This window comes from Marmota flaviventris, chromosome 15, assembly GCF_047511675.1.
Source record: "Marmota flaviventris isolate mMarFla1 chromosome 15, mMarFla1.hap1, whole genome shotgun sequence".
Classification (NCBI taxonomy): domain Eukaryota; kingdom Metazoa; phylum Chordata; class Mammalia; order Rodentia; family Sciuridae; genus Marmota; species Marmota flaviventris.
The window spans coordinates 9,850,387-9,870,781 of record NC_092512.1 but is presented as its reverse complement, the minus strand read 5'-3'; the positions used below and the strand labels follow the sequence as shown (position 1 = coordinate 9,870,781).

At 43.3% G+C, this 20,395-nt stretch overlaps 1 protein-coding gene across 1 annotated transcript in view; it reads right to left on the bottom strand.

Annotated features, from left to right (window-relative positions):
* Positions 1–14,038: 14,038 nt before the first annotated feature.
* Positions 14,039–20,395, bottom strand: part of Kcnq3 (potassium voltage-gated channel subfamily Q member 3) — a 290,879-nt gene continuing 284,522 nt past the window's right edge. The window contains exons 12-15 of the mRNA XM_027949261.2: positions 20,100–20,231; positions 18,056–18,154; positions 16,558–16,642; positions 14,039–14,773 (exon numbers count right to left, since the gene is read on the bottom strand). Of these exons, the coding sequence (XP_027805062.2) occupies positions 14,039–14,773; positions 16,558–16,642; positions 18,056–18,154; positions 20,100–20,231 (1,051 nt within the window). The remainder of the gene's footprint in view (positions 14,774–16,557; positions 16,643–18,055; positions 18,155–20,099; positions 20,232–20,395) is intronic.

The following is a 20,395-nucleotide window of genomic DNA, read 5'->3' as shown; positions in this document are numbered from 1 at the left end:
GGCGCCTTGAGCCAGTCACTCCCCGCTTGGGACACTCTGAGCTTGGCTCCCCCGACACTCCCCTCTCCAGATTTTCTTCCTGTTCTTTGGCTGATCTTGCTCAGACTTCTTTGCTGGTTCCTTATCAAGCCCCTGATCTCTTGACCTTGTAGGGCTCAGTCCTTGGATATTTTTTTTTCTCTCAATTCACTAGGTTCACTAGGTGATCTCATCCTCTTTCATGGCTTAAGATGTTGTGTTAAAGAGTGTGAATGGACAGATACAGGGACAGGGACAGGTATATCTTTGGCCCTGAATAGCATCCTTAACTCCATACCCACCTGCCTACTAGACATTTCCACCAACTGTCTCATATGCATTTAAAATTCGACAAGTACAAAACCGGGTTCATGGTCTTATTGCAGAAACTGTTCCATACCCAATCTACTCTATCTCAATTAATGATACCTTCACCGTCCAGGAACTCAAATAAAAGACAATTCACCATTATCCTAGATTCTTCTTCTCTCACACTTCATATCCATGTCAATCACAAATTCTTCCACCTCTGCTCTTGAAATGTACCCAGATTCCAAACATTCCTCACGACTTCCTCTATTAGCCCTCCGGGGCAAGCCACTTCCAGTTCTCATTCGGATCATTGCTAATATGATACTGCTCCTGAAAAAATGTCCCTCTTCTGCTCTTTTACCTTTTAGCATTATATATTTAGCAGCCAGAGAAACTATTTTTAATATAAATAAATTGTTGTTGCTTCTCTACTCAAAGTCCTATGGTGAATTTCCTTCTGAATCAGAATAAAAACAAAACTTTTACAATGGCCGGGGAAGCCCTGTGATTGAACCCCTGCATCTTCTCTAACTTCATCTCCTGCTGACTGCTCTGCTAACTCCCTTTGCCTACCCTGGCCTAAGGCTGACCTCCCCAGAACCAGAAGGTAGTCTTCTGGGAAGGTTTTCATCTGATGTGGGGCTGGAACCAGGACAACTGGACTTCTCTCAGGAGATACCTTTCACAAACTCAGTCCTTGGTATAGGCAAGCAACTGGGTTCCTGGTTCACTGGATGCTCATTCTCACTGTTGTAAGCTGACATTATTAGGAACAATAACTGGTTCCCAGGAGTATCTGAAATGTGAGGTTATGAATGGGCTTTTGCTGTTTTTGTGCAGATGAAAGGGATTTTCTCAGGGATATAATTTTTAGGCTCTCTTTCTTTCATGCATTTGCCTGAGACTGAGAATGAATACATTTTTGAAAGGGAGGAATATATGGCCACAAGTTTCCTATGCAACATCAGCCAGAGATCTTTGCCACACAGCTATAGACCTTGCAGCTGGAAAATGCCTTCTAGCAGAAGGGCACTGGCTGTCCATCCTGGTTCCAAGAGGCTACAGGGCCTATCTCTGCAGTGAATCATGTCCATGGTCATCGTAACCAGCGTGTCCATCAAGAGCCAATTTTGTTACTTAATTCTCAGAATGAACCATGGCAACCTGGCTGGAGTTTTGCTTACCTTTGTTCTTGTAGGATTTTAAAGTGACACCCTAACCCCATATCCCTTCTGCTGGCCTTAGAGTTCACCTGCAGTGGCAGCCAACTGTTCCAGCATGCTGACAGCTCTCCAGGGGGCCATGTCTCTTTACTTCTTGACCTAAGGGCATTGTCATCTTAGAGCTTGCCCAGCTGCTGCAAAAGGAACCCTGCCTGTGTAGGGAATTTGACATCCCAGGGGCAATCCTCAGCCAACCAAGAGCAGAAGCCTGTGTCCAGTTGGGTTATTCTTTGGTGCATTTTGCATGGGTTCTCACAGGGATTTTGGTAGAACTGAGCCCATTTGTTCCCAAGGATCAGTTCCTGGGGTTCTGGCTCTGGTGGCCAGCATGTGCTGAAGTCTCCATGCTGTGGCTAGCTCTGGGATATGATACCATCTCAAGCTGACTTACCTAAAGCCTGATCAAATCTTTGAAAGCAATCCCTACGTAGTCTCCTCAACTTCTTTAGTGTGAGAATGGCTTTTTTCTGATTTGGTTTTTGACTGATATAACGCCACTGTGCAGTTGCTGGAGATGCAGGTGGTCAGGAAGCAGACTCACATTAAGTGTCTGTGGACATATCCATCCCCTGCTTAATAAGTGGGGCATCTTGTTCTAAGTAAAAGGGCCTAATGCATTAGCAGCTATGAATCAAGGCTCTGGAGTCAGACTTTGAGTTTGAATTCTGCTTCAACCACTTACTAGCTATGTGATTTGGGGCAAGTACCAACTTCCCTAAGCCTCAGTGTTCCAGTCTACAAAAATAGGGATCAGGATAGCACCAAACCCAAAGAGGTTTACTGCAAAGATTAATGAGACAATTCATGAAATACATTAGTAAAATGTTTCTCATATGTAAGTGTTCAATAAACTCAGCTACTTTTCTATATCTAATAGAATGGAGCTTGGGAGTTTATAAAGTCTATTTCAGGGAGGAGGCAAATAACCTTGTTAGCTGGAGGAGGTTTCTGAGTACTAATTTCCCCAGCTCCTAAGACAGTGCCAAGTCCAGGCTGATGCTGGGAATTTCTTAATTACCTAGTGTGCCTCGGGCTCTAAGATGGCACCGATTTTTTTCCCCTCCTGGAATCCACACCTTCATGTTATTCCCTTCTTTTGAAGCAAGATCTATGATATTTTAATGACAAAAATGTGGCAAAGGTGACGGGGTGCCAGTTCCGATCATGCTACGTTAGACGGCAGCCTCTGTCTGTCCTGTGGGCTCTCCCGGCTGCCTCCCTATAGCAAGCTGTTGGGCTGCGGGCAGCCTTACGGCAAGGAAGCGAGGCAGCCTCTGTCCAGCAACTGTCCCAGAACTGAGTCATCACTGAAGTGTCCTGGAAGAGCATTCTTCCCCAGTGGAGTTGAGATAAGACCACAGCTCCATCTGTCCCCTTGACTGTCCCCTAATGAGAGCCAAAGCAGAGCAGTTAGTGAAGCTGAACTGGAGTCCTGGTCCTCAGAAGCAGTGAGATAAGTAAGAAATTTGTGTTGTAAGTTTGTGGCCATCTTGTTATGCTGAGGTACATAACTAAAAGGACTGTGAAGTGGCTCTGTTCACTTGCTTCCTTCTCTAGCACTGGGTGGCCCTCTCTGAGGTCCTGAGGGCAAAGACTCAGTTTCTACCCTCAAGCAAGTAGTGGTGGGGAAAGGCTGACACTGAAACCACCGAGGATATCACAGAAACACAGAAATTTGGATGTCTGGCTGGGACACAGCCAAAGTAAAGGGTGTTCTGGAAGATGGGGGATTCAGGAAAGATGTGACCTTGCTGGTGGATTTTAGCAAGGTCATGGGAATGAGTGCTTCCTTGGCCAAAGGAACTGTGTTACCCAGGAAGAACATTATTAGTTAGTTAACAGCCTGGTGTGTTCAGGGGCAGATGCAGGTCTTTATGGAGTTGAAGAGCACAGCGTGTGTTGACATAGAAGGCATGCTGGTGGGGACAGGACCCCTGTGTAGACAGGAGTGGTGGCAGTGCAGTGGGATAAGCATCAAGGATTATGTGTTCAAAAGAAAATTCTAAGAATTTCAACCATATATGATGTAGAAGAGAGACTGGAAGATTTAAATAGTGAAGCAACATAATTGAATTTCTGTTTCTTAAAGACACTATGTCATTATAAGGGATGAACCAGAAGGGTAGAACCTATAGTCAAAGGGACCAGCTGGGAGACTAGTCGGGAAACAAGTGTGTCCGGAAGATGACCATGGAGAAACAGCAAGGTAGAAACCATGTGTCACCATCACAATGGGGGTAGAGGGTCAAGGTTGACTCCGAGGCATCTAGGACTAGGGTCCTGCATGGGGTTGGGGGGAGGAGCAGGGTTGTTCAGGGTAAGAAAGGAGGGTAGTGGGTGGGCTCCTTGGGCCATGACATTTGTTGTTGGAAAGAGACCATAAATCTTTCTGCTGATGAGAGGAACTGGGACCAGGGCTGGGAGAATCTTTCCAGTCTCTATGGGAAGGGAGCTGCTCCTCTGAAGGGAAAAGCCCAAACAAAGCATCCTAAGGATGGTGCTGGTGTTGGGAGGAAGCATGAAGGTCAGAGGAAACATGAAGTGCATTGATGTAGGAAGAGATTTCCTCCCTGCTACAGGATCTCCTACTCTTAAGGAAAGAAAGTTCCAAGAACTCTAATGCACCTTGAAGCCCCCATCTTCCCGGACCATTCTCTTTCACCTTTTCTTCCCTCTAGGCATACTAGCCTCCTTACAGTTCCAGGGATTCTCCCTGCTTCCCTGGGGTGTAACTACCATTGAATCATCCTGCCCAACCCCAGTGGATGCCATGACAACTAGAATGTCAAAGAGCAGCTTTCCTTTAAACAGAACGGACCTTGTCCCATGCCTCTAGGGCTTTCCCCACCCTCTTCCCAACGTCTGACAGGCCTCTCTTCCTTCTTCACAGTGGCTTTGCAAAATCACACTTAAATATTTCATTCAGTACCCATTTCCTCTAATAAGCCTTCTCTGCTACCTCTCCTATGAGCTAGGAACTCTCTTTGTGTTTCCATAGTACTCTTGATTGTCTCCACCATCGCACTTCTCAGAGAATTGAAATGATCTCAGGCCAATATATTCCTAACATTAAATTGTGAAAATGGGCACCTCCCAAGGTTGGCACATGGTAGCCATTCAATCAACATTTCTTAAATAAATAGCCAATGTTTCTTGAACTGAAATGAATAGTTTTGGTAGGAAAAAGCAAGGATTACAACCAACATCCAAATGTTCAAGGAGACAGAGTTGAAAAACTGCCTATGAAGGTAATATATTCCCTATGAGTCCCATTCATAATAGAGAAATGTTTGGATGCATTGGAGTGTACATCACTAATGGGGAACTAGCTTTTGCCAACAGTTTGGAATTAAATTTATACCACATATATATATTTGTAACTCTCATGGCACTCAGGAGAACTTTCTGGCTTCCTGATGCCTACAATTTGCATAGAGCTGGAGGGAATAATGCCTACACTTTGTTACATCTTGCCACCATTTACTACTAACAATGAAAGATATGAGATCAATGGTGACATCCTTGTGGTGAGCAAAGCTATAGGTTTAACACATTTCCTCACACTCAGGAAGACTACATTTCCTAGCACTCCTTGCGGGGTTATCATGGAATGAGTTTGGCCAATGAGAATATGAGTAGAATTGATGAGTCACTGTGATTCCAAGGCAGAAATTGGTGTGTATTTTCCACATTTCTCCACCTCTGTGCCTAGAAGCGAAGGACTCCAACATGTCAGATCCCATGGAAATAGCCTACATCTTTGCATCACTCTTTCCCACTGAGACAACCTACACTGGTCTGTGATTTGATCAAGAAATAAATCTTTGTTGTGTTAGGTCACTGATACTTATAGGTTTTTCTGTTGCAGCAACCAGAATTGTTTATTATAAATAATACAATCTCACAGAGCTGTTTTAAAGTAAATAACATTCCTCTACATAACCATTAAAATGTCTATTTATTAATAACTGGTGCAGTGTTTATTTTAAGATAGAACATAAAAAATCAGGTAAGAATTGTTTGCATAATATATATATTTATATGGAAATCAACTTATTAAAGTTGTTCAAATATTGGACAGAGCCAGAATATAAATTACACATACAGTTTAAAAATTACAGGAAATCATATTATAAAGAGCACTAAAGGCCACTTGTGGAATAGTTGTGTTCCCGTGTAAGCCAGAACGTGAAGAGAGCCTATTCGTAGCACGGAGGAGACAAGTCCAGGGAGCAAGGCACCGAATTCTATGCCAGAAGAAGGGGTTAAAAGAAGATATGACCCAAATCAAATACAATGGGTTCGCATCATTGGAAACCTCAATTGTTCTTCGATGACTGATGTTTTTGATCCCTGCTACATAGAAAAAGGTGGGGGGAAATAATCCTATCCCATCTGAAGCAAAGTAGAGATCATTTTTTCCTTTAAGTCTAGGAAGGGTCAACAAATGTGATGAGGTTCTTCTGTCTTTCTTAGGGATTTTCCAGAATAAGGCAGAGCCTACTTTACCTCTCTATCAGCAAATGCCTGAGGCTAGACAGAAAGGCTGCCCCAAATTTTGGAACTTGGCCCACAGCTGGGTTTCCAATCCTCAGGGAAACACTGGAGAGTAAAGCTGATTCTCTCTCCCTTGGAAATGTATTCAGAGGGGTAAAGAAGGGCGCCATTGGCAGATCTGGTTGGCTTCCATGCAGAACCTTGATCTTTTCATATTGAGAAAGAGAGAGTCACAACTGTTCTGAGCGTTTGGCCTCCAGAGAATGTTTTTAAAGACTAGCCTGTTTCTACAGGAATCCAAAGCCCTGAAATAAAGGTGCAGTTTAGAGACAAAAGACCAGCGTTGGAGTCAGCGGAGACTTAGAGACATTTGAACTCCCTCCATTAAAAACAATGACAGAAGATCCTTGGGGACAGAGAACAAAGGGCGCTTGTGGGATTAGCTGCAGCCACCAAACCCCAAGAGCTAATGGATCCCAGCATGAACCAGGTGAATAATTTATGTGGCCTTAGTTTCTGTCATTCACAGCTGGATTGTGAAACCAAAGGACTGAATAGTCCAGGCATTCCGCTCTCCCCAGGGAGTCTGTGGGTCTGTGATCATTTTACTGTAAAGCTGACCAGACAGAGGAAGGCAAGGCCTCATGGGGGGACAAGGGCCTGATTTGGGAACATTTATATGACACAGGAGACTTGGAATGCAGGTGAGGGCAGAATTTGAGTGGGAGAACCATGGGATTTGGTTACAATCTCTGCTCTTCCTCCTATAATATTTGAATTTCGGCAAGATCATTTCTGTTTCCCTCCCATTTTCAGTTTCCTCATCTCTGAGACTGAGACAGGAATGTCTCCCTCTTGGCTTGGGATGAGGATGGCATGGTCCATAGAGAACAATTGTGTTTTCTGATATTCATGAAGAGAACTTAGGTTAAGCTTCTCTCTCCTTCCTTGACCTCAGTCTTATAGGCAGAGAAAGAGAAGGGAACACTGAAATTAAATAAAACATGCTCTCATTTTTCATTACTCTTAGGCTTCAAATTTTCAGTCTTTTTGACAAGTAAAAGAGCAATTACAAATACATTTCTAAACAGTAGGCCAGGTTTTTGATGGATTGTTAGCCATTCTAAGATTATTCTCATAAAGTCACCATTTTGACTGTTAAAATCTAGTAATTTTTTTTTCCTGAAACTTATTTTAATCCCAGAACAGTGCTATTGGGAGGAACAAGCCTTGGGTATAACTATAATTTTTCAATTACTGCCATCCAAGAACTTGACCACCTTTCTCCTTGATTCTCTTAGTAACATTTGGTTCAGCCTGACTCAGGAGAGCCAAACTCCTTCCATGGAGTTTAAGAGTAACCAAACATGGTTACCCTTCATCAAAATGCAGAAAGCCCAGATTCTGGCAGATCTGTCCCAAGTACATCCCAAGTGGAAACCAACTACAAAGATCTTTATGAGAGTCAATAAAGTCCTGGTGATTTCTTAAAATAATATCCTACTTACACAAACATAAAATGTCTTAAGTTGAATCCCATTTGCTTCTTGTAGCTTTTGATGAAGGCCCTAGAATACCTGGTTAGGACCTGGTGGTATGGGGGTTTTCTGGGACAAGGTGTGAGGAACCAGGCTGTGCTCAGGTGAGACCAGATCCCAATAGAAAGGGACACCTTTGGTAGAACTGGCAATTTGGGGTAATATAGATCCCCAAAGAAATCATATCTCATTGTCTTAAATCAGACCCATAGAAAAATCCATTTGCTTGTCCCATAGAAGGGGATACAAGCTGAGTTGTGACTCTGGGGCTGAAATGAATTCAAGCTGGGCCAAATGGATGAAACAATTCAAGTTTGTTAGGATGAAGAGGGACAAAGCGGGAATAGCCAGATAAGTGGCTAAGGGTTGTTCTTTATATTTTCTCAACTGCATCTAGTAGCAGGAGGCCTTTGGAAGACAGAAGGAGTTTGGAAGGAGGAACATTTTCATCTTTGAATACATGGGAACATCAATCATATTTCAGAGATGCGAAGAAGTCTCAGGAAGTATGTCTGGTTTAGGACTTTATTGAGTGGGCCAGGAAATTTTCATTCACTTTCTGGGCTCCACAGTCACACTTCTTTGTCTCCAACATCTGGACTAGGATTCAAGAGACTTGCATTCTAGATTCACTCTGCTACTCCATCCCTTATTTAATCAGAGACCTGGCGTGATTCCCCACACTCTGAGCCTCTGCTTTCCCATCTAAAAAGAGAGGTAGTTCTTCTGGATGGTCAGGTTTCCCCATGCTCTGAGTATCTCAGAATTTATGAAATTTTGTCTCCACGCATCTATATAATAAGTCAAAGCTAGTCACAATTTTCCTACAGGGGTGCCAAAGCTGAGGCTGATAAAGTCTGGGACAAAGTCCCCAGGAAGGATTTGACATGCTTTAACTTTCATCTGGAAGTTTCCCAACTTGCTGCTAGGGTGGGTCTGACAGCCATCAAATCTTGAACCAGGAGTCCCTTCACATTTAATCATTCCTTTTGACTTTACCTCCTGTAAACCCTCTTTTGAGAGAACAGTGCAGCATCTGGGTCTAGGGGAACTCCCAGCACCGCCTCTGGGATCAAACTTTTCTCCTCTCTTCATCTTGACATTCCTTCTCTTCTGCATTTTGTTGAAGAGTAACCATGTTTGGTTATAGAGTGGTACTTACATAAAAAGTAATTGTAACAGGGTCTGATTTTGTCATGTAATGATTGGGATTATATCTCCAAAATCATTTTTTTCCTGAAAAAAATTTCTGGTGTAAAATTAGAAGTCATAAGTAACATCAAAGAGTTAGGCAAATAATCTACACGTACAGTTAAAAGGAACCTGAATGACAGATCCACACGTGGGTCTGTCACTGTACTAGGGGTTTTTCATATAGACTGATTGCCTTATTTGCAATTGACAAAATAAGACAAATAATAGTTGATGTCAAATACTTTTGAATGTTCTAAAACACAAACTTTCATCCAGGTCAGCTCTATATCCTTCTTATCTCTTTGAATTACTATTACTAGTTCTCAAAACCTTGAAAACTATGGAGATTACCTATCTTCTAACCTGTTCTAACCTGAGTGTCTATGAAGTGCTACCTGCTACCTTGTCTAGAGGGCAATTAGTTTAGTTTTAAATGGTAAAATATCAGTAACACAAGAATTTTGGGTTAATTTGGATGCGAAGAAAAGATACTCTTCTTAAAAGTTCATTTTGAAATGAGTGAATTTTCAAAAACAAGTAAAGGCATATTCCTAAGAATTTTCAGAAGGAGTTTCCTAACTCCTTTCCTAAGAAGTTTCGGAAAGCAAAGAAAAAAATCTTTGTAATCCTAGGTGCCTTGAAATACTATTCATGGAGACCAAAGGGCAGCTACATGTATCTGCTGGAGAAGCACAGGGTTGGGGAATCAGAGGTGTGTCGGCAGCACTGTTGGAAGTGTAGGTGATTTCCAAAGACCTGAACAAATTTCTTCTCTTGCTCCTAAAGACTTTGACCTGCCAGTTCCCATAGACTAAGTGGCCCCCTTCTCTTCAAATGGATGGGGCCATGACCATGGCCTCTCTTGGTTAGCATGGTAAAAACCAAGTAGCTCAGCTTCTTGCCTGGTCTCCATCTAGGCAGGGATTTAGAGAGGAGGGAGAAACTGGCTTCTTCAGATGCCACCTTCTTGTACAGCTTATCTGGAGCTATAAAGTCCAAAACACAAATCCAAACTCCCTTTCAGCCCACTCAGCCTTGGCTGGTGTGACGGTTCACGCAATCTTGATGCAAGGTTTGTGCTCTCACTTTCTTCCTAGTTGAACTTTCAACCGTTTCCAAGCTGAGAAGCATTCTTCATGCCACAGAGTTGTCTGCGGCAATGAAATCAGATATTTTCCATTCTTTGTAAACAGTTTGAAGGGACTTCTGACATTCGAGGCCCCCAGATTCCTAACTTTCCCATGGCAGAAACTGTGGCTTTCTAATCTCTGAATTTTGACCGCACAGTTCCTGGCACAGAGTGATGCTTAATAAATTTTTGTCAAATGAATAAACAAATGAATTTTTCTTTATTACACTCTCATTACAGTAGCATAGAATTATAAAAATAGTTTTGGCAAATCATGAGTGGATTCTGTTATGTTAGGTTTTCTATAGCTAATTACTCTTTCAACTCAAAGTACAAAGTGCCTGAATCGGATAGACATAGATGTGTAACTGTTGACTAATTCGTTTGTGTTGACCTCTACAGTTTGGGGTTTTCCTGTTTGGTTTGTTGTTGTGGTGGTGGTGGTGGTAGTGGTTTGTTTTTAATGAAAACTAGAGCTTAATAATATCAGTGTCATATCTAATAAATCTGAAGTCTCAGTTCTAAGAACGAATACAGTCATTGAAAAGATTTTTCTCAACTTAGTTGTTCTCTCTTTGTCTCCCACTTTAAAAACAATCTTTTGGTGCTTGCTTGTGTGCTAGTGTTTTATAGTCAAACTCATGCTTCATCTCAAGTGTTTTTTTCTCACCCCAGTAGAATCTCATTTTGTCTAACATTTGTAAAGTTAATTTATTCATTCATTTCGATCTTCCTAAAATTTGACCTCTTTAAAAATTTGTGTGCATGCGTGGGTGTGTGGTGCAGGGGATTGAACCAAGGACCTCGTGAACAGTGCATATGTGTGCTATCAGTGAACTTAATCCCCAGTTCCAAATTATTTGCTTTCTTGTACTTATTGAATTTACTCTTTTTGTTGTTGTTCTGAAGATTAAGCCTGGGATATCACCTGCTGGGCAAGTGCTTTACACACTTAGTCTCACCTCTTACCTTTTTTATACATCATATTATAACACACAGAGGAAAAACAAATAAAATGAGATCATGGTTTTACTTGAGAAGATCATTCCTAGTTTTATGATGTAATTAATTTGTCACTATTTCAAGGGATTTGGCCCAAACCCCTGTGATCCTGGAAAATTGGAAACCCATTGGTGCGTATTATAATCTTGGGGCATATTATTAGCCAATTCTTGTGGGTAATTCTTTTGTCCAACAGAAGGACCTTTGTGGAAGCACACACTGTTTCTCCCCATCACTTAAATATTCCATCTTGGTCCTTAAACTCCTGCTTCCTCAATACCAGCTCTGTTGTAATGTTGTCTGTGGGCACACAACTTGAACAGGTTTGGTTTGCTTTCCTAGAATGTATTTTTTGGGGGACAAAAAGGAATATCAAACCAGAATTATTGAAAAAGATCAATTTTCTTCTTTTTTTGTTTTCTTAGGTGGGAAAAACAGTTTTAAGATTCTTATTATTAATTCATGAAATGCATATTTTTCTGCATCCACACTGATAGCTAATAAGAAAACTTACTAGATGTTGGTGACATATGGCAATCAACAAAAAATCAGTTTTTGGACTTAGGAGCCCATGCAGAAATGATACAGGTTCCAATTCTCAGTAGGGTACTAAAAGAACATTAAGAAGGTTTCTCTAACTTTAACTTAGAAAAGATAATTTCTGCTTACCCTTTCTAATTTTGAGTCCACGATAAATATTTCCCACTTAGAGCTAAAAAGATTTCACTCTTTTGACCAAGAACTCTATCAAATTCTTGAAAAACATATCTGCTTATAATATATTGATGTTAATAGATTCTGCAGGAATATTGACATATTAGAAAAATAATTTGTGCATATGTGGAGAATTTGATTCATTCTCCATCTTTTTTTTTCTTTCAATAACTCAAATACATAAAGACCAGCAGAGTTACTTGTTAGATGGTAGGCAGCACAGTCAGTTCTGGCAAAAGATTCCAGGAGGATGAGAATGAAGAGCTAAACCCTTAGGAAGGAGCATAAAGTTTCTTAGGTTTTGGCCCCGGTGGTATTACTGAAGCCATGATGAAGGGAGTGGAAGAAGGGATGAAATGGTCCATACCCTTTGCCTCCCAGAATGCCACGAAGACCATTGGAAAGCCACAGGGGAGGGCTTACACGTCTGATGCATGTGAACATTCTTGTGTTCTTCCTGCCTCAATTTCAAGGTCAATACCCATCCATTCATGGGACCCTCCATGTACAACTCCCTTCTACCATTCATAGTGTCTGCCTTTGTTTGGGCTTTGGTTTTAAGTGCTTAAAATCAGGAGCCAAGCTTTAAGCACTGCTATATTTTAGCCTTTTGTATATGACCCATTGGCATGTGGGTTGAAAGGAACCAACCTCTAAGCAATTTCTTTCCAACTCAGGGCAGGGTACCTGGATAAGGTCTTCATGAAACCATCAACCAAATGTCTGCCATAGCAACTATGGCTCCTGTCAAGGAGGAGAACATTGGTAGCAGTTGCATGTAGACATTGGTTTAGGTCATTTCCAGCATCTTGGTGGTCACCATGGCAACTACCCACACAACCAGTGCTTAGATGGCTGAGCAGAGTAAGACAATAGATACTATGGTGTGGTCCTTTAGCTAGTATAGCCCACGCCTAACAGAAGCCTTTTCTATCAGTCTTTGAGAGAGTTGTAACATCTCTGAAGAGGCCACAGGTGACTTGTGCTGAATATTAATGCTTTTACAATAGTGCTCTTCAGGCCATACGCTTACCCTCAGTGAGTCATGGCTATGTGCAGTTCTAGTATTTTCACTGAAAAAGTCTGTAGGAGTAAAATTAGATGGTTCTGGAGATCTTGCCTACTTACTTAATAATAGATCAAGCTTGTTTGTATAATTTTTTTTCTGGATCCCAAATGCAATGTATTGAGTAAGCATATTTTGCAATAAAAGCAGACAGCCTCTTCCCCTGGATAAACTATGGCAATTGCTTCCCACATGACACAGAGTACTGGTGTCTTGGCATGATTTCTGGGTCCTAAAGATAGAGAGGAGGGAAGAGTCCAGGGTAGGGAGGGAGTAAAGTCAGCAGATGGGGCTTTGAGTTCTGGTTCTCCATGGGACAACAAAGTGACCCCAGCCATGTCATTATACCTGAGCCTAAGATTTCTCAGTTTTAAAAAGAATAATTTAGAAAATATAATTACCGCATCCCCTCTTGATTGTAATTTCTGCTTTGGATATGGAGAAGAATGTGAATTGGAACCTTATTTTGAAGATACTGAACTTAGCTCCTGCCTAGAGGGGCACTTCACTTCTGGCAAATTTCATTATCTTTGCCTACATAATTTGGGAACTACTTTAGTTTGTGTGCTTGTGTCTGTCGGGTGTGTATGTGCTGTGTGTGTGTGTGTGTGTGTGTGTGTGTGGTGTGATTTCTCCCCTCTGATTCGTAACACATGTGAAATCCTATACTTGGGGTCACCAACACCTTTTTACAGATGGGGAAAGAGGCAGACCAATGGAGGTCCCTTTGAGAGCTTTGAAATGATTTTGTGGACTTTCCCTTAACAAAATCATTTCTAAAATACTTGGTTTGGGAGACTGGATGACTATCTTTCTTTGTGTCTGCTCAGTAGGAAGCCTCTTGGCATGCCATGTGTTTTCGTGGAGAAAATTATTTTCTTGCTTTAGAAAACTGTTAATTACCAGAGTATTTTACACAAAGGGGCAGTGATCCTAAAAAAAAAAAAAAAAAAAAAAAGTAAATTCTGTTCTCTGCTTACCAAAACAAAACCCAAACCAGCCAACCAAACCAACAAACAGCACGGCTTATCAATAAATTCTCCCGGTACTGGTCCAGTCATGATTAAAAGGAAGAAGAGCAGATAAATGTGTGTCCTAGAAGAGATTAGCGGTACCAGTTATATAGTGTCAAGTCATGCAAACCATGCTGAAAGGAAGCAGCTTCGTTGTGGCCACGTGGGGAGGAAGAAGGTCATGAGAAGCCCCTGCTCGCTGGGGGCCACCACGCACGCGCATGCACTTGATGCAGCCATTGGTGTCCCCGCTGGTAAGCGCTGGATGTGAGAGTAAGTGAACTATACAGAGTCTGTCTACATTACAAGGAGGAGTCAGCCAGTGACCCCTTTTACGAGGGCTTGTTGGAAGGGGTCCATATTGAATCCGAAATCCCGTCCCCTGTGGACGACAGAGGCATGGAGCCACTGGGCGTGAAGGGGTCCGTGTCGGTGTCCGTCTCACCCTCCGCGAGGTACCGCTTCTCCCTCATCCAGCTCGACCCCGCACTGGGGCCAAACATATAATCATCTCTGTCCTGGGAGATGCTGAAGCCACTCGGAGACCGCTCCAGCTCTTCATGGTTGACTGACATCAGGGACAGAGGTGTGTCGCTGTCCCGCGTGATGCTACGCCTCTGCCGGGGCGAGATGTGGTCCGAGTAGGGGCCCTGCAGTTCAGCCTGGGAGTGGTAACTCACTCGGGAGTCGAGAAGAGTCAAGATCGGCAGGACGGTGGGCCTCTCTGCGTATGTGGACGCCGAGGAAGGCAGAGTGGCCTGAACCTTTGCAGAACTGGGTCCCCCTCGGGGCGGGTTCACCGGGTCATGTGCAAAAAACCCATAGGGGCCGACTTTGTCGATGGGCACCTGGTGGAAGCTGTTGGGGGGATCAGGGGCACCTGTCTCAGAATAGTTGCAGATGATGGTTTTCAAATCAGAATACCTGTTATCCTCTTTCTTCTCCCCTTCAGCTGGCGAGGAGGTCCCCTTGGTCGGGTAGTACTCGGTGACATGCACCTGCAGCCGCTCCATATGCTGCATATGCATGTCCACAAGGAAATCCAGCTTCTTCCCCATGTCATGAACCTGGAAAATACAAGGGACTGGGCATGACTGCTCCCTCTGGGGTGGGCATCATTGTTATTGGTTGGGGGGGGGGGGCACGACATACCATGTATTAACTTTCCAGAAGGGAAGAGAATTCATGCAAGTCTTAATAATAACAGCAACTAATCATTTATTTTGTGCCCCCTAGCAAACATTGCATTAGTGTTAATCTGTAAATAGCCTAGGCAGGGCCTTTCTGGGAGGCAAAGGCTGGAAGCAGAGAGATGTTTTGAGGAAAGTGTTATAGGCCTTCATGGTCCCCCAGTGGAAGAGGTGGCCTTGCTCTTTGTTGCTACTCCAAGCAAAGAGTGGGAGTTCATGGTTTGCAAACATTGTTTACCCAGAAGCCTGTGGATTCTTGGAGTATGTTTCACCACAGGCTGATGTGAACCCTGGAGGTGCAGGGGCAGTGTTAACAGGACTTTTTGGAGCTGGAGACCCACCCAGAGCCTTATGGGTACAGTGGAAGCCACCTCTGCTTCTGTCTGCCTAAATGGGAAATGTATTTGAATTTTTGGGAGGGTGTATACACAAGCCGGATGCACATGTATGTGATATTTTCAATTCCCTGGGAGATGCTGCAGTTGGCATGTGAACAATATCATCTGGGGATATGAAGCACAGTGTGAGCTGAGGGTTGAAACGACATCCAAGCCTTCATGATGTCTGACCCACAGAACAGCTTGTGTATGACTCTATTTCACACACTCTGAGACTCATTTAATTTTACAGAAGCACAGGGAGATGAAGTAACTTGTCAAAGGTCATAGACCTGGTAAATGAAAGAACTGAGAATACACATTAAAGTTTTAAAATAAGAAACAATGTGGGGCTGGGGTTGTGGCTCAGTGGTAGAGTGCTCAGGAAGTACCTGCGAGACCCTGGGTTTAATCCTCAGCACCACATAAAAATAAATAAATAAAATAAAGGTGTTGTGTCCAACTACAACTAAAAAATAAATATTAAAAAAAAAAAAAACAATGTGTGTGTGGTCCTGGGGATGGAACCCAGGTACATTCTACCATTGAGCTACATCCCCAGCCCTTTCTATTTTTTAAAAATTTGAGACAGGGTTTCAGTAAGTTGCCAAGGATGGCCTCAAACTTGCAATCCTCCTGCCTCTGCCTCTGGAAGAAACAGCGTTCTTGATGGGCCAAAATACAGAATAATTTTTCAAATTTTCTCTCATTTCTTCTGCATAGATCCAATGTGGGTTATGAACAAAATAAAAGTTTGGATATGTGTGTAGAGGAAACCTTCAGTGCAAAATTAGGCAAATGATGCTAGAATATGAGCTGTTTGGCTGTGGACGTTAAGAGGTATGCTACGTGAGTGCTGGGGGTGGGCAGGTTTCTCTTTTCACACCCACAGCCTGTCCTCATCCTGGCCACTCCACAGGCCAAGCCCTGAGAGGGACTTAGAAGAAAGGAGGGGAGAGGCGGTGAGAGATGGGACAGGGCACATCTCTGAGGGACCACCGTGGAGTGCATGGAGTGGCGGTGAGCTATATCCAGGCAGTTCGCCTGTGTCAGCTCACTCAATCCTCCCACCCACTTCATGAGGATTACAATGGGGAAACTGAGGCTCAGAACAATGGATTACCTTGCATGCGGTCAGCCAGACAATAAAGGCCAACCCAGGGATGAGGCTCCACCTCCCTTTCTGAGTGGTAGTCAATATTGCTCACGTATCATGTGCCCCTATGAAAAGTGGCATTTGGAAGTCAGTCCCCATGTTGGCTTTCTGCTGAGGGAAAGACCTACCTGTCTTTCGACTTTGACAAACTTCCCCATCATACTTTGATCTTCCATTTCCGATGTGGATGCTCTGGCTACATATGGTTCATTCCTAGGAAAAAGCCAACAATTCTTTAAGATCATTATATACGGCTTTGCTTTGCAAGGTCATTCCTGCTAGGGAGGCCATGACCCCTGAGACCAGCATTCTCATTCTCCTGCTTACCAAGGCTGGAGGGCTCAAGTCTCCAGACTCACGCGAGAAGCTGGTGTTTTCCAGGCTTCCCCACTGATGGTTTCATGCTTACCTTACTGCAGAAAAACTTGAAGGCACTTTGTGTTGAAGTTACTAAAGCACCTGGTAGTGCTGATGTTTCATCCCTTGCCTTTCAGCCTCTGACTGGAGAGAGCGATGTGTGCGTGCGAAGGTGGGGAGGGGTTATCTGATCTCTAAAATTCTATACAGTGGGTCTACATATATTGCATGTGGCCCATTTTACTGAGAATTGAAGCAAAAACTGCTTCTGGAAAATTTTGCAAAACAAAGGATGCTAGTAGAAATGGGATTAAGATGCGTGGTGCATTTGCTCTTAGCTTCAATATTTTTATACTTTATATGGATGAAAGGAGTCTCACTATTGCTCAGAACTGCTCATGTGAAGTCCCTTCTTGTTTTTTCTCTGTCCTAAGCTTTTGGCCTTTAAATCTCTGGGCTCTCTTTAGCTGAGCAACTGTGAATTAAAGCAGATGTCATAAACCAGTGACCATGTGTTGCATCTGGCCCCCCGGTGTTTTCTTTGTGCTGCCCAGATTTGAAAATTCATAAAAAATGGGGAATTGCTAAAAAAAAATCTGGATATCAGTCTTTCTTTTAAAAAAATGGACTACTTGGCAGAAGAGGGCTGTCATTTTTAGGATCAGCAGCAACAGAATAGAGTGACAGTCACCTCCTGTAGACAGGGCATACTTTCTGGGTCCATGATCCCCTCACTTCATTCCCCAGGCTGTGGCTAAGGAGCAGCTGACTTTGATCACCACCCTGAGCTCTCCTTATAAAAGGAAGGTGCATGATGTCCCTAAGGGGGACTCCTCACTTGCCTCAAACACATTTGAGAATAAAGAGATGAAAGTCAAGCTGTGGGCCTTCTGCGGGACACTTCCTTGTTCAAACTCTCACATATTTCAGAGGGAGGACCGCTCTCCAATTGCAGTGTGTCAGGGGCCTGATGTGCAATTGCCTTCTCTGCCTTTGTCCTGGGAGAGACACAAGTCAAGGGTGGAAGATGCAGGAAAAGGAACCGGGCTCCTAACAGGAAGTGTTCTTCCTTCCTGCTTCAACAAACTTATGTGTTTCCTCTTGCTTCATAACAAGGTGGTTATTTTTTTTCTCCCAAAACCATTAAAAGAAGCATCATCTACATAGTCTGGGAAGAGAGGTGGGAAGGACCCAGCTGAAGGATTGGGGGTGGGGATGCTCCACAGGCTTGGGCCACAGGGTCCACCAGTCGGTGCACACAAGTCTCACCTGGGAGATTGCTGGGATGGGTAGGTGAATGTTGTCCCTTTCTGAGACTTCTTATGTTTCGGCGTGGATGGAGGTCCAGGGGTGAAAATCATGTCTATTCTGAAAGAGGCAAAAAATAAAGGGGGAGACATTAAATTACACAAAGCTTTGTTTTGGAAGGAAAACAAGTTATTATATTTCTGCTTAATTCATATGTGGGTTTGGAATATGTAAGAGAAGGGAAAAGAGACAGAGGAGGAGAGAAACAGAAAGAAAGAGAATTTAGCACATCAGTACATTACCATCCTTCTCTGTCTGATGGCACTGAGAGTATTTTTCCATCCCCAGGGAGAGGGAGGGAGGCAGACAAACCCCTGAGACAGAGTGAGGACTGTATCTTGTTATTTGTTACAGGAAATGGCATATGTGTGTGGCAAGCCTGTGTATCTCCCAGCTCTTTTATCCCTCCCCAAACCATTTAATTAGGGAGTTTTTACAGATGAGTCCTAGACTCCATCTTTCAGTGTGTAGATGCCTGTTGATCTGCAGACATTTCTGGCTATGACCAGGATGGGGCCAAACCTGGCTCTGTATCTCACTTCCACTTCTGTGAGACACCAGCTTTCTCTGTGAGCTGGGATGAACGAGAGAGAAATGTGTCCCTTCATGCTGCAGAGTTGGGGTGGAAGTAGGACCATTAAGACCATGCATCTGGAAGTACCCATCTCTGTCTCCCCACTGGAAACCCAGCGCATCTCTGTGGACAGGCCATGCCTCATATTAAACCAGCTTTCCTGTCTCTCTAGCCCCCTGCAGTATCAGCATGGCTGGGGAAACACAGGTAGTCATCCAGGGCTTCAAGCTCTGGCCACAACTCCTAGGAGTACACTTTCCTGATGAATATTAAAAACTATGACACTGTCACCATCTAGTCTGTGCTTATTAAAATTGGCTGATATTTGTGGAGTCGGGTCTGTCTTAGCCATCATGCTCCCCTCCTTGGTCTCTCAGAGAGCCACACTTGCATAAAGAACAGAATATCACACTCAGAACTTGCTCACACATCCGTTTGTTCAACAGGCACTGAGCTCTGACTGCCTGAAACTGTGTGAGGCAAAGTTAGCTTACCTTCAACTTGATGGCATCATTCACTTCCAACCCCTGCAGAGTGGTGCCTCTGTTAACTCCGCAGGAACCTCGAGTGGGGAGACATTATTTGGACGGGGAGACATTATCTGGACAAGCCCAGAAAGGACTCACATTCATCTGAGTTGTCTCAATTTCTCTATAGGTCCCCTACAAGGAAGAGTGTGTGCATGTCTTGTGTATTTCTCAGTGTGTGTGTGTGTTGTGTGTGTGTGTCTGTCTGTGTTTGTGATCATGTCATTCAGTATATCAGTTAAGATCATCACAAGATCTAGGCAGATCTTAGATAGATCTTGTGACGATAGCATATGTGATACCCACAGGCCACCATACTCACTGGGTAATTTGGGTAAATCTTTGGCTCTTTCAGCTTTCATTTCCACATCAGAAATATGGCACCTGTTATGCAATAAACACCTTGAAGATTCTAAGGGACTAGGCACATATGCACAGTATCCAGGTGCTGAATTAAGATGGTTATAATTAATAGTGGGACATTGGTGCCATTTGCATATTTTTGCTATTATAAATAACACTTAGATTTTTTAATATGGTCAAAAATACATATATAGAATTAGCCAGCTGGACTTAATGGGGTTTTGTATTTATTTTTTTGCAGCATGCAAAGCAACACAGGGAGAGCCAGTGGAATATGTGCCTCCTCCTCTCCATCAGCCATGATTGGGTGCTGACCTCGGCTGGGCTGTGGCAATGACACATAGTATCTTCACAGCCCATTTGGTCTGGTACTTGTTGGCCTTGATGTCTACAATACTTGATGAGAGTTTTTGTCCTTAAAATTTCTCCCCTGCGTTTTCCATTACTTCTGAATGCTTTTCACGGTAAGCTCTAAAGTTCACCTGACTTTTATTCCTGAGTGGCAGGGAGAATGTAGTACCACCAGGGGGGACTCTCTTACCTGGTCTGAAGGTACTTTATCCTGGAAAGCATGTCGAGGTGGCCTGCGGAATACTGTTCAATCACATCCTTCACGTCATAAGGCCTCAACGTCTCCTTGAACTTTTTTTTATAGAGACGGAATTGCAGAATTCTACAAGGCAAATAAGGGGCATTTGTGCATCATGCTGGGGGTGAAGGGAACTGTAACAGGAGGCTAGCAAAGTCAGGGCAGGGGAGAAAGAGCAGAGAAAACCTCCTGGGGACACTCTCTGGCCTTTTGTTGCAGTTCTATCCCTTTGAACCACGTGTAATTAG